Below are 14,752 nucleotides of genomic sequence, written 5' to 3' on the forward strand. Positions count from 1 at the left end.
TAGGTAGGCACAGTCTCCATGAGCAATCAAATGACAATGGCAATAGGTTAATAAACCTAGCAAGATCACGGTGATCAATCATGGTGATTGCCAGCACGTACTTCGCTCGCAAAGATATACACAAAGGTACCTGGAAATCCCCGGATGGACTTACAGTAAATATGATAGATCATGTCATTGTAGACTCGAGACACCAATCGAATATAATAAACGTCCGCACCAGAAGAGGGGCAAATGCGGATTCTGATCACTACCTGGTCGAAAGTAGGGTAAGGGCTAGAATTTCAAACATCAAAAAGGAAAGAGGCTCTAAACATGAACGGTACAAGGTAGAAGGGCTCAAAGAAACAAACAAAAATAAAGAGTATAAAGAAAAGATAAACAACAAACTAGAAAACAGAATAACACATAAAAACCTAAATAAGGAGTGGGAAGAATGCAGAGACATCATAAAAGAGGCAGCTAAAGAAGTACTAAGCATAGAAGGTAGAGAAAGAAGAACAAGAACGAATGACTGGTTTGACGAAGAATGTCAGATCATAACAGACAAAAAAACAGAGCATATTTACTGATGCAACAGGGGCACAGAACCCGACAAGCAGAGGAAGAATATAAACGACTACGCAAAGAAGAAAAGAAAACTCACCGAAGAAAAAAGAGAGAATACATGAACAAAGAACTTCAAGAACTACAAGAACTAAGTAAATCAACAGAGACAAGTAAATTTTATCAGAGACTAAACAAAAGCAGAAAAGACTTCAAACCGAGAACAACGATGTGTAGAGATAAGGAAGGTAATATATTGACAGAACAGCAAGAGATACAAGTAGATGGACAAAACATTTTACGGAAAAGTTTGAAGGAGATCGGAGAGAGACGAACCCTGACATACCATTAGACCAAGCAGACAACAGAGAAAAGACTCCACCAACAATAGCCGAAATTAGAGCAGCAGTAGACAAATTAAAGAACAATAAAGCACCGGGATCGGATCAAATAGCATCGGAGTTACTGAAAGAAGGAGGAGACGCACTACAAAAAAACAATACATGAATTGATAACAAAGATATGGTCGAATAAACAGCTACCAGCGGAGTGGAATAGCGGTATTATTGTACCATTACATAAAAAAGGAAATCAGTTAGAATGTGGAAACTACCGTGGAATCACGCTGCTGAATGCAGCATACAAAATAATGTCCAACGTAATTTATGAAAGACTTAAACCACACGCTAAAAAAATAGTTGGCAAATACCAAAGTGGCTTCTGTAGACAGAAGACAGATCGATATTTGCCTTTCTTAAATTGCATTGCATGTATTTAGTGGGTTGTCTTGATCTGGAGGAACTATTTTTACGCTGGTTTTGCTTGTTGGCGTATGTAAAGAAAAAAAGAGATGTTTTATGTTAAAAAAATTATAGTTAAGTATAAGATAGTTATTAAAATTGTCTAGTTAAATAGAGTTATTCGATGGTACAAGCCTTTTCCTATATCAAGGCCAAATAAAAGTCTATCGGGTATTGTCGGAGAGTTTGACCGGTGTATTATTGATGGTTTTCAGGAAAAATGGAAAATCAGCACAAAAGGTGTCAAAAATATGAGGAGTATTAGAGAGATTAATCGGTAGTGACAAGTTGAAATATCTAAAACAAGATGGATTTTTATTAATGTAAAGCTAAGTATCTCCAAATTTTCCAAAATAAACTGCATTCTTCTTTGTTTCTGTATTATCAATGTCAGTTTTTTCCTCTTCTTGTAAGTTTTCTTTAACGGTGGGATAAAAAACTGAAACAAAGTTTTGCTCTGAGTTTTGCATTATGTCGTTGTAGAGTTCTAATAAGTTGAATTCTGATAAGTGTTTTTCACGTGAAGTTTCCCTGCGCTTCATAAAGTTTAGGTATTTTTCTCTGAACATGCGGTATTTTTCTATCCAATCACGTTCTTCTTGGCTAAGACCGTCTTGACCTAAAATTAAGAATGTTTTATATCAATTGTACTTTCGTTCTTCGACTGTTAATATTGTAAGAGACTGTTTTAGAGACTCAACCAGAAAGAAATGTGGATGGGTACAGAGAAATGTATACATATATATATATATATATATATATATATATATATATATATATATATATATATATATATATATATATATATATATATATATATATATATATATATATATATATATATATATATTATAGATTGTTAGGATTCTCGATTTTTACGTTCAGAAAAATTTTAAGAAATTAAATATAGCAGCAATATTAAATTAAGCAGGCTTTTGTTTAAAATTAAAGTTAAAAATAAGCATTTAGTGTACTCCAGTGAAAGTGTGTTTTTGATAATTAAAAGTGATTCTACGAACGATTTGTTGTCAATAGATTTGAAAGGACAAATCGGTATATTAGATATTGCGGAACAATGAACAGTGAAATTTAAAATACGGTTTCGGATTTTCTTCATAATATTAAACATTTTTAAATTATAAGACAGTCATAGGGAGATAGAGATGTTTTGAAAAATTATCGGTTTTGATACGAATAGAAACGGTTTTGTTTGTTATTGTCTATACTGTGATTTGATTCATAGAATTAAAGAACACGTTAGGAACATAATATGATCTGTATGTTTTTTATGTTTACAATTTAGATGTCATAATTTTGATCTGTTAGAAAATTTTATTCATTTTATATAGCAGGTATATGAGTTGTGTATTGATCAAATATATTGATGTATTTTATATTAGATATTTTGTTTGATCTTACTTCCTATACAAGACTTTGATGAAATCTACATTGGATATTTATGTGTATTTTATTATTCCTTTTGGTCCTCTTTATTGCAAATACAAGAACACGGAGCCAGGAAAATAGAGCCTAAGACAAATTAAATTATAGGTAAGCTGTTAAAGTGATATATTAGAGTTTAAAATTCATATATTTGCTTACCATAATATATGTATATAGCAAAACTGCACACACTTCACTTTTACAGTTGTGCAGTAAATGGTTAAATGTATACTAGTGAAGAGATCTAGAAAGTTAAGAGAGTGAACCCCCAAAATACCGAGTGAAGACTCGATACAGAGAGCCAACAGCTTGGTATAATAAAATCCGAAACCGTCAAAGTCGAAAACTCAGTTTATATATTATATAACTTACAAGTATATATATATATATATACAGTATACAGTATACTCCCTCTATAACGAACACGGTTATTACGAGGTTTCGCTTATAACGAGGTACATTAGATGTCCCGTGAAATTTCTATTGAACTATAAAGCTGGATTTATAGTTTGACGCACTGTAAACGTAGACGCACTGGAAAAAGATCAATATAGAATTTTGTGTACTCTTATTTATAAATGAACGTAAACGCACGACGGAACGTAAGTGAAACGCACTGCAACGGAAGAGTTGACCAACTTTCATCTTTTACAGTGCGTTACTTGCGTTTGGCCAATCAAAAGGAAGAATTTTGTGCTGTCAACCAAAGTGAACTGTCTGGCACGCCCACCATTTTGTAAAGTTGTTTATCACCATATGCGAATTTTGATTTTGTTGACTATTTGTTACAATGAACGTTAAGAATTTATAAAATAATAATAATAAATAATAAAAGGATATTATAGTATCATGTTTACCAACTCTAGCCACTGTTTCTACTCATGCGAAAAAATTCCACTCCGTCAATTTATAAATTGAAATAATATTTACAGTCCGTTTGTTACGTCTGCAGTGCGTCTACGTCTACAGTCCGTCAAACTATAAATCCAGCTTAACCCTCTATAGGCAAATTTGGTTATAACGAGAGAAAATAAGATCGAGAAACGTGTTTTTTTACGTTTTTGGCTATATATTCAAAAGTGTCAGTGTAGGGGGTTGACCATTCGCACCTAATAATAATAAGGTCCTAATAGACAAGATGTGGAAATAATAAATATGTATAATGAATTCAGTACTTTGTCATAGAATGTTTGTTTAAATCTAAACGTTTCCAGAACTAAAATTCTTGTATTTATAAAGACAGGAATAAACGTACATTTGTATGCCAAGAGATAAATATTTGGGAGAAAATGTCAAAAATCAATGTAAGCAAAAAAAAGAAATTCTATCAAGAATCGAACAAGCAAGGAAATCACTCATGAACAAAAAAACATCATTTACAATATTTGGAGCTCAGAACTAGAATGATTAGATGATATGTTTTCTCTGTCTTGTTCAATGGCTGTGAAATTGGCAATGGACTCTGAAACAGAAAAAAGAATAGACGCCTTTGAGATTTATGTATACAGACATATGCTGAGAATTTCATGGATACAACAAGCAAAAAGCAAATAAAAATAATAGCAAATAATCTTCAAATTCCCATTTCAGCATATCACGTATTAGATGTTTTCGACTTAACTCTTACAAATCGATTAAAAGAAACTAACTTTAAACCCAGAAGATCATTAAGAACCGATTTTAACAATTTATCACAAAATATGCTGTTTAAATGTTTCTAATTAGCTCATTAATCGACAATTTCGGTATTGAACGCCAACATTATTCACTGATGAGTCTATACTCTATCTTACAAATGTACTATATATCTATGTATCTATCTTGTACATGTTTTGATGTTCAAACACGTGTTTACAATCATCCCGTGAACACACTTTGTTGCTGCAGTACGAGAACTCCAAAGATTTGGTGGCGACTCTATAATAGTTTCATGTGAAAAAGTGTCGAAGGAAAAAACGTAGTAAATAGGAGAATTCTAAAATGCTTAGCATTAAATTAATAACTTATATAAGTTATATAAGATTAGTACTCGAAAAACATGTTATACATAGGTACATGTATTTTATGTTGTGAATCAGAATTTTATACTGATGAAGGGAGAATGATAATGTATAACCATAAATTTTATAGGTAGTCCGAAACGCCCAAATCTATCTCTAGAAGAGTATATTTGGAGTTTGGTTTGTATTTGGTGTTTTACTTCTATTTTGTTTTGACTTAAAAAATTATAGACCCATAAATTTCTCCTAATTTTTTTGGCTGTGTATAGAATATTATTTAAATTTACATATAAAATACATAAAAAATATGGTACATGAATAAATATGCTCTGTGATATCAAACCTGATGTCGATATTTTCTCCTTTATATTGTCATACACGTTTCTGAACTTAATATAGTTCTGATACCATTGTGATTCTTCGAATTTTAAATCAGATGGAGTTTTTTTCGACTTAGCAAAAATTCTATCTTCCAATTTTTGTAGACTCATTTTGCGTTGTGGTTTTGGCAATTTTACTGAATGTTCTCTTATTCTTTGAATTTTAGGCTTTCCTTTGCCTAAACTGGCTGCTATATCGTTGAAAAATGTATGTTCTGGAAGAAAAAGCGCACATGTATCTCCTGCATTTGCTAAAAAATAATGCAAAATTGTTATTAATTATATAAATTATTAAAACAATATTAAAAAAACATTAATGAACTAATGGTTTTGTGTACATCCTGGAAATTCAAGAGGTGAAGTTGGGTGTATTTCTAAATATAGAAGGTGCATTCTACAACATTTCCCATGAAGCAATCACGAGAGCTATGCGTCTAAAAGGAATAGCCGAAACAAGCTGAAGATGGATAGACTGCATGCCAAGGAGTCGTGTGATATACGGAACGTTACGGGGGGATACAGTACCAGCTCAAGTAGCTCTGTGGAAGTAGAGTCTGTTCACAGGGGGAGTTTTATCTCTTCTCTTGTGGAATCTGGTCATGGATGGGTTAGTAACTAGACTCAGCAACGTAAGGCATCATGTCCTGGGCTATGTGGATGACCTGATCATCTTAGCCCACGGCAAAGTTAATCGCACAGTCAGAGATATAATGCAACCGATTCTGACTGTAGTTGCAAAATAGACTTCAATTCAAATGTAGGGTCTAACATAAACCCCCCTCCAACGTCCGAGTCCAAATTCATGAAATTTACCAGGAGGAATTTAGAGTTATTGCGTCCTCTAAGCCTTAATGGTACACATCTAAATCTGGTGAGTGAAGTAAAGTATCTTGGAGTATTATTAGACTAAAAACTTACTTGGAATCGGCAGCACCAATAACCAAGAGAGTGGTGACTACGTTAATGGTAGCCAAACGTACTCTTGGAATAAGTGAAAACCAGAAATCTTATGTTAGTGGTGGTAGTAAAACCAGCAATTACATATGCATCAGTGGTATGGTGGCCAAATGAGCAGCAAAAAAGTGCCATCCTCATTCGAAGCAAGATGCGAAGACTTGCTTGCCTCGAAATCACAGGGACTATGAGGGGCACACCAATGGCAGCTATGGAAGCCCTATTTGATCTCCCTTCTTTACATATAATTATAAAGGGAAGCTTTGCAATCTTGCAGTGTGCAAGAGAAAATAACATAAGGGTTTTCAAACTGAAGCAGTATATGCGCAAAAAGCCACGTGGTGGCACTCATAAGCACAAAGGTGAACTGCCTAGTGTGGGAATGACGAGAGGAACTCGACAGATTGGCGGAATGGGAGCGGGAATGAGATACTGGCATGGATTCCAGGTCACCGGAGAATATACGGCAATGAAAGAGCTGACGCACTTGTTGAGTATCAGCTACAAAATACGTATGTTTAAAACCGGCCTTTGGAGTGCTAAAAAGCATCGTCCGCCACCGAAGAGCCTGGATCGAAGGCAACATATCTCTTACTGTAAAAAGATACCCGATCAAACACATTGCAAAATGTATATTGGAAGGGCATGTGATAATAGGGATAAAGTACTGCGGAAACAAGTAGGAATCAGTTTAGAATCATAACAAGGTTCCTTACTTGATATGTTTCAATCAAGGGATACCTGGATACAATGGAGCTGTCATGGAGACTTAAACTTTAGACTCTCTAGCAGAAAATCTGAAACAGTGAACCATATCTTCCAAGACTGTGAGGCCTTAGATCGTATGTGGCAAACAATTTTTGGAGAATACCAAATCACTCCGAAAACATATGGTTACCATCAACTAAACATGCACAAGCTAGTACAGCTTACAGAATCCTGGAATGGGTATCATGAAGGAATGAAAGATGCTGGAGAAGATAAGGCAAGTAGCTGCAGTACCAGCGGTTTATAACAGGACGCGTATGAAAAAAAAAATGATTTGTGTGTAGAGGATTTTCTTCTAATGCTTTTCAATATTTTTAGATGGAACTAAATGAAATAATTATATTATACACTCAGGTGCATAAAAACCGGTCATTTTAAAATGCTAATAAACTTTTAGCTCAAAAACTTTTTTATTTTAATCCCAGCTTAATTCACATAATTCAAATTAGCGAATAAAGTCTGATTTATTATACATCATACACGTAAAAACAAAATTATGTCTCTACCATCTACGTTTATGACAACCTCTGTTGAAATATAACTTTTGAACGCCACTAAAATTATATGTCATATTAAATTGTATGTAATCGTGATTTCCCTTTATCATATTAGTATGGTACAATTGTTCCAAAAAAAGACCTAACCCCGATATCCAAAGTAAAAGTTTTCCCCCAACACCAAATTGTTCTATATTTATGGTCCATATATTTCCCAGTAAAAAAGAAGTGGTAAATTAATAGGTTTTTAAGTTTTTCGTCAATATTTCTAAAACTATGCAGTTTAGTGTGAACAACAATGTTATATACAAAAATGTTCTACATTAAATTTGAAAAAAGGCCCTATGCATAATCCATCGAGCAAAAAGACAAAAGAGGGAACCTAATCGTTATGAAAAGCAGACCAAAATTCATAAAAGTGGCCTCTTAATATGGCAGACATATCCGGAAATGCAAAGACGCCAAATTTAAATTTTACGACACTTCACAATAATCATACAGTGGTGTAGGGGTTCTAATTTATCTAATGGAATTAGTATAAACTTTGCAAATTTTAACTTAATGATAGTTTTAATTAGGAAAATATTTCATGTTTTTTTATAAGGTCATAAAACAGTAGCTATAAAATATTTTTCAGAATGTGTCTTAGACAAGAATTATTGTTAATTTTAGCAAAAAATGATCTTGATAAAAAATTGCGATTGTAAAATACCTTAAAATCAAATGAAATTAAAATTTTTCAAGCTCTGCTTCTTTTTCGTGATATATAAACCTGCCCATTAGAGTATTGAAGTTAACATCTAATAACAGAACCATAAACAATTTGGGATTAGTGAAAAAATTGTCAAAAACAGAGCAAGAAATATAAAAGAATGGATTGAATTGAATTTTGTCACTAATTACAACTTATTAGCAGCTGGAGAATATTCTCTGTATTTTTGGACCAATTGATCGTACTGTTCATTTTTTTAAATATTATTACAATAATCTTTACTCTTGACATTCCACAAAGCCGGTAACGACCGATACACAATGATGCACTCTATAATAAACTTTCTTTCTTCCCATTTTCCTTTGCAGACATATTTTTTGCCCTACCGCGATGTTTACAACAAGAGTGTTAAAGTTAAAACGAAACTAAACCAATATTGCACAGACGCCGCAATATTTACAATATTGCTCAATAAAAATCAGTCATTAGATTGACACAATATATTGCGCAATCATTCAATATGATCTACAGACGATCAATATATTGTAAAATATAAATTATTGTCCAATATATTGATAATAATATTGACCGTCTAGGGGCCGTGGCCGCTTAACAATATTTTTGCCCTCACTACCTTTACATTCCCTCTTCTGTCTTTTTGCTCGATGGCATAATCCCTCTAAAACAAACAGCTCCAAAGTTTCGGAGGGTGTACATGTAGACCATGCTATATAAGATTACGAGAAATTAATAAGCAGATTAGTTTTGAAAATTGTTTAAGTAAACTCGAAATAAACATGTTAAAATTTACAAACCGTAAAAAAATTAAATAAGTAAGAAGTATTAAGACATTAAAGCACCTGAACTCTCTTCCTTGTCAACATGCGTTATATGAGATGAAAACGTGAACTGTGATAAAGCGTTTGAAGTCAGAACCCTAGCTTTGGAAGATATTGAAAACAAAACATTCAATGAGATACACTTGAAAAGAAAGTTAGCTGTTAAGTCCCTACCCTCTATAACCAGGTCGATGACAATTAACACCACCACGGTATGTGTAAACCCAAACACTCTCTTACATCGGATGGTATGCACAATCAGAACTATGTGCGTATCCTCTATCTTTGTTCGACTAATCTGGCTTGATGAGAAAAGGAAGCAAATCTTCAATGGTTACTGTTTTGGTTCCAGACACAAAATAATCATTATGTACTCTAGATTCAGGGAAAATGTCATACATCATTCATGGAGGTCACCTCCTTCATCGTGTTGTATGGCGATGTCCAGCTACCTTTAAACAGATTTGAGAGCAATACAGAGACTACGTAATTACTCATTACGTAACAGCGACTGTTGTATTTGATGGATACCAAAAAGGAAATACAAAAGATAAAGAGCACCTACGCAGAGCATTTTCTAGCATTGAAGTAAAAGTTGAAGATCCATCAATACATGTAAATATAAACCAAATTGTATTTTCAACTAACATTAACAACAGAATGGGCCTTATTTCACTTCTTACAGTACACCTGCAAAGATGTTGTTGTACAGTTCATCAAGCATCGGATGACGATGAATTATTAATAGTTTTAACAGCTATTGATGAAGCTAAGAAAGACGTTGAATCTTAGATAGAATGAAAGACGTTATTGGTAATAATACGGACTTACTAGATTTGTTGACTGTCCTCGCACTAGAAGAAGAAGAGAAGAAATTGAAAATGACAGTACCAATGAAAGGCAATCAGCAGAAAAAAGTCTACACTATTGCTGACATTCAGCAGGGTATTGGGAATATGAAGGATGTACTCCCTGTAATATACGTTTTTACAGGATGTGACACGGTATCAGCTATCTACAAGAAGGGAAAAATTACACCGTCTAGGTAAATGCAAGCCTACGGCAAGCATTTATTTCTTACGATGTTTGGTGCCAGGAACATGGAAGATCTAGATTGTTTTCGCCATCAGTCTTACTTGGAGGCTATTGCAAAGCAGTATATATATATTCTCTACTCAAGTTAGCTGCACTACCCTCCACTTCAGGAGCTTCCAGCCAGAATTCGTTCAGAACATACCACCAGGTGCAGCAGTAATTAAATGAGAAGATCAGAATGAATATATAATATATGAATATAAAAGTGTATAGGAAATGGACGAAGCTTATATACAGGATAGTTATGTGATACAAATATAATTCTGTTAGAAGTATAGCTTTTAGCTTTTACTAAAAGTTAATTTTTACTACCGAATAGAAAAGATACGACATGATGACAATTATATAGAGATAATTAGATAATAACTCGATCGTATTTAAGCTCGAGCTTGATGTGATGATGATGACTAGGACAACAGCAACACACAAAGTAAAAGCATATTGTACAGTGACCAAACCTGCATGTAAAAAGAACAGCCACGAACGTTCTATTAGAGCTACTAGGCCGCACCTTTTTTCACATTAGGTCATATATCTACAATGGATGCAAAGTTAACAAAAAAAACGGAGGTCCCAAAAAAGGGCCAAACAACATAGCTACTTCCTAAAACATTGGGACAGATACCAACATAATAGGACTATTTAAGTAATCTTCAATTCAAATCTTAAGGACATCAATTATTGGGTGTTGATATTATCTAGATCATCATACCATGGAAACCTCCGTTAGCACTGGGGAGACAGGTATTCGCAACTCAAATTAGGTATTGGTAGTATGTAATAAGAGGCAACCGTTTTCGGGGTTTACAATTTATATTCAATTTATATTTATACGTATATCAGGCTCACTAATAGAAACTTAAAGGATTTGGTTCTGATCTAAACTAAATTGTCCTGATGATGGGGTATAAATTGTAAAGCCCGAAACCGGTCGCCTCTTTTAGCAAATAATAAATCATTAATTTGAATTTGCAGATCCCATTCTTTCCAGAAACCAACGGGCTCATTGTAGAGCTCTGAAAGTCCTATTACCAACAGCTTCGTGCTGGACATATGGACGATATTATTGAACTAAAGTCTGCTATATTCAGTTCTACATAGGAGACCAAAGAGAAATCCATACAGATGAAAGAAACGTCACGGGGACAAAAACGTGAACATCCAAAAAATTATTGGATTAAATTTTAGAAGATAGGTGCTGATTGTCTGATATCAAATACTAAAATTGAAACCTGTACCTTTTAGAGATTTAACGTGTATAGTCAGGAGAAATCCTTAAATTCCCAATAAGAAACTTACTTGCTTTTATTTATAACTTCTTATTATTATTTATAACTTTTTGTCGATGTTTAATGAAAAGACAGTTTGCTACAATGGTCTCAGGACAAGTACCAGAGACAAGTTATATCTCGCTTGAGGTAAAGATAAGGGGAGGAAGAAGAAGAGAGAGATAATTAATAGAAAATGACAAGAAATCGTGCTGATTATAAAGGGAAGAAAACTGAATGCGAAGACAACATACATATCACTCCAGATAATAGAGAAAGACAAATAATACATCGAGACGACTAGAATCGGAAAGAATATTTAAGAATGTTTTGGTTACAGAATAAACAAAAACAAAATAAACTGTCACATTTACCATTCCATTGCCTTCCTTTTGGATCTAGTAGCGTTATATTTCCGATTGGCTTATTCCCGGCAAACTCGGCCAAAACATGAAGTCCTTCGTCAACAGTATACATAGCAGAACCAACATATTCACCATTATCAATATGTCCCAGGTACTGTGCACCATCTTGGTAAGTTACCTCGCATTCTTCTTCTTTTACCAACTTATCATTAAACCAAGTTCCTTTATAAATCTACTTATACAAAAAATGTATTAAAATTGTTATATTTTGTTGATAAATTATTTGCATAATGCAATAAACATTTAATTTACTCTCGAGCCATTTGTTCCTCTTTCCCTCTCTCTTTTTATAGAGCTTAAAGGATACATACGTCGGTATAATATACTAAGAATGGAACATGTTGATATTTTTACATGTAGCTGATAAACGACGGAACTGACGTCACATTACTAGCTACAATGTCCGACGTGAATTTGACAGTTGATTAACGTGAATATAGTTATTCTCGATATTTTAATGTTAAACAGGTAATATTATATGTTAAGTCAATAATTTATTATATATTTTTTAGAAAATCAATAAGTTCGTTAAATTTTTAATATTTTGCATCCAGTGACATCAGTGGCGTGCGATGCGCAACTACGTACCTGTTAAATATATATGTTTTATTTGTTTTTATGTTATAAAAATCATAATTTTTTAATTTTACAATATTACAGGTCATTATTTCTTTTATTCAAATGCAGATAACATCGAAAATAAATAATTATTGTACATATATATGTAACAAGAGAATTTTTTTAGTACACCACTGTCATTTCGCAAACAAGAGTCGGCCATTGTTACTAGCTACTTTGCACCATCGAGTTAGAATCTATGGAGAGGGCATCACGTGACTAAAAACGACCTCACTTCGGCCATATTGTTAAGATTGTTTTGACAATTTTGACAGATCGTACATGTTTGTTTACGTTTGTTGTTTTTCGAATATTTTTAGTTTTATAATACTTTTATAGAAACTGTAATAATATATTGCGATAGTGCATAATAATGGTTTCTTGTTCTCAACGTAGTTGCAGTAGCAGAAGCAATGTTAATAAAAAATCTTCAGGAATAACGTTCTACAGGTTAGTATACACATATGTAAACAAAGTAATGGCCCGTACTTCAGAGAATAAATTAATAGTATTTGACTGTATTAATTTATCTTTATGTACCTATAATATATCGTGTTTTTAGTGTTTACCGCGGGATAAATAAATCATAGTTTATTAAAAATGTATTGCACTTTTTTAGATTATGATTAAATCTTCTGAATAACTAGTCATATTTTTATAGTAGTTTTAATATTATTGAGTCCGGCCATGATCCCACCGCCATATTGGTATCATCGTTAGCCACGTCTACCTACGCCGTTTTTAATACACACGTTAATATGCTCATAGCTTCTCCATATATTCTAACTCGATGCTTTGCACGCAAGTATTTATTCATAATACCAATTCACAGTTATTATGCAAAATCTACTTTGGCTTAAGTTACTTTGAACATAAGTATTTATTCATAAGTTTCATCCTTAGTATATTATATCGATGATCACATACAATAATTTGACGATTTTAGCTAGAGGTAAATGATAGACACATAATACGCACCTGTCCATCTTGAGTAGAATACGTCCCTTTTCCCTCTCTCCATACAAGTCCCTTTCTATGCGCAATAAATTCTCCTTCATAGGTGTCTCCATTAGGAAAAGTAAATTTATCACATCCTTTATAAAAATTGGGATCGGCAGCTATACGTTCCCTTAAATTAACGCTAGAGTGTTTAAAAAGCTTTGACATTTTGGAAAGCAAAATGTCACAGTGAAGTATATAAAAATTCAACAAGTTGGAGATCTAAACCATATCTTTTTTGAGTATTCAAAGTACACTCTTTAGACATATAAACTAATAGAAAAATTTGCTAATTTTGGGCCCAGCATAATTTTCGAAATTTGTAATTTTTCGCAGACCCTGGATTGGAAAATTATTTTATAAAAACTATTAAACCGATCCTAATGAATTTTAGCACACGTTTCAGTCGTATTATATATTTTTTTTCTAGGCGAAATATGAAGGCTGTAAGTTATGTTAGGGAGTCGAAAAAATTTAAAGGAAAAACTCCCATTTTTACACATTTTTTCCTAATTATTGCTATTTTTTAAACAATAAACGTCAAATTTTTAATTTCCAGCAAGTCAAATATTACGGTTAATTTTAAAACGAAACTTTTACCTTGTGGAATTTTTTACACAAGGTGTGAGAGGTGGCATTCGGATTTTTGCAGAAAAAGTTGTGTGATAACTTCAGTAATAATAATTGACTTATCCTTACCCTTTTTTTCTATGTGAGCGTGGTCGATTTTTTTTTTGTTAGGATTTTGAATTGGTTCCATAATCTAGCACTGTTTTTGTTTCAGCTTGTTTACTTCCAACCTTATTGACGACGAGAGTCTGTTATACTCTGCTTTGATGAGGGAGTCTCGGAATTTTTATACTATCTGATCATTTTGCGTTTTGCTTTGATTGTTTCGATGATTTTTTGTGGGAGAGCTGGAGTATATAGATTAAATCTAATAATTGGAATAGCTAGGGATGAGGCTTCTTGGGAAGCTTTTCAATTTTGGAAATCCCTGTGTCAACTTCAGTACGCGTTGACATGTTACCTAACTCTGAGTGGTTTTGGTTAATGTGTTCTTGGAATAGTTCCCAATTTGCTTTACGATAATCTGGCCTGTAGATAGCAGTTCTGATTGTTGGAGGAGAATAGAAGTCAGTTTTGACTAATTGTGGGAGATGGTCAGAGGTTATTGAATCTCCAATGAAACATCATCGTCGAATTTATCTAGCATTTTGTTCGTGCAAAAGATATGGTCGACTATGGACATTTCACGGTGGTTGAAAAACGTGAGTTCTTTATTGGTGATTCTAGAAAAGGGCAGCTCTAGAAGAAGGTCTGAGAGCATTCAGCCCGGGACTTTTGTGGAGGTATCACCAAATTAAGTATGTCTGCTATTAAGATCGCCCATTAAAACCGCCTTGTC

At 33.3% G+C, this 14,752-nt stretch overlaps 1 protein-coding gene across 1 annotated transcript; it reads right to left on the bottom strand.

Annotated features, from left to right (window-relative positions):
- Positions 1 to 1,640: 1,640 nt before the first annotated feature.
- On the bottom strand, positions 1,641 to 13,521 carry LOC140435790 (uncharacterized). Its single transcript, XM_072524507.1, has 4 exons — positions 13,324 to 13,521; positions 11,677 to 11,899; positions 5,133 to 5,420; positions 1,641 to 1,965 (listed from the first exon to the last, which is right to left on the bottom strand). The coding sequence occupies exons 1-4, from the start codon at positions 13,510 to 13,512 to the stop codon at positions 1,676 to 1,678; spliced, it is 990 nt and encodes a 329-aa protein (XP_072380608.1). The 5' UTR covers positions 13,513 to 13,521; the 3' UTR covers positions 1,641 to 1,675.
- Between the last annotated feature and the right edge of the window lie 1,231 nt (positions 13,522 to 14,752).

The sequence above is a fragment of the Diabrotica undecimpunctata genome, chromosome 3 (assembly GCF_040954645.1).
Source record: "Diabrotica undecimpunctata isolate CICGRU chromosome 3, icDiaUnde3, whole genome shotgun sequence".
NCBI lineage: Eukaryota > Metazoa > Arthropoda > Insecta > Coleoptera > Chrysomelidae > Diabrotica > Diabrotica undecimpunctata.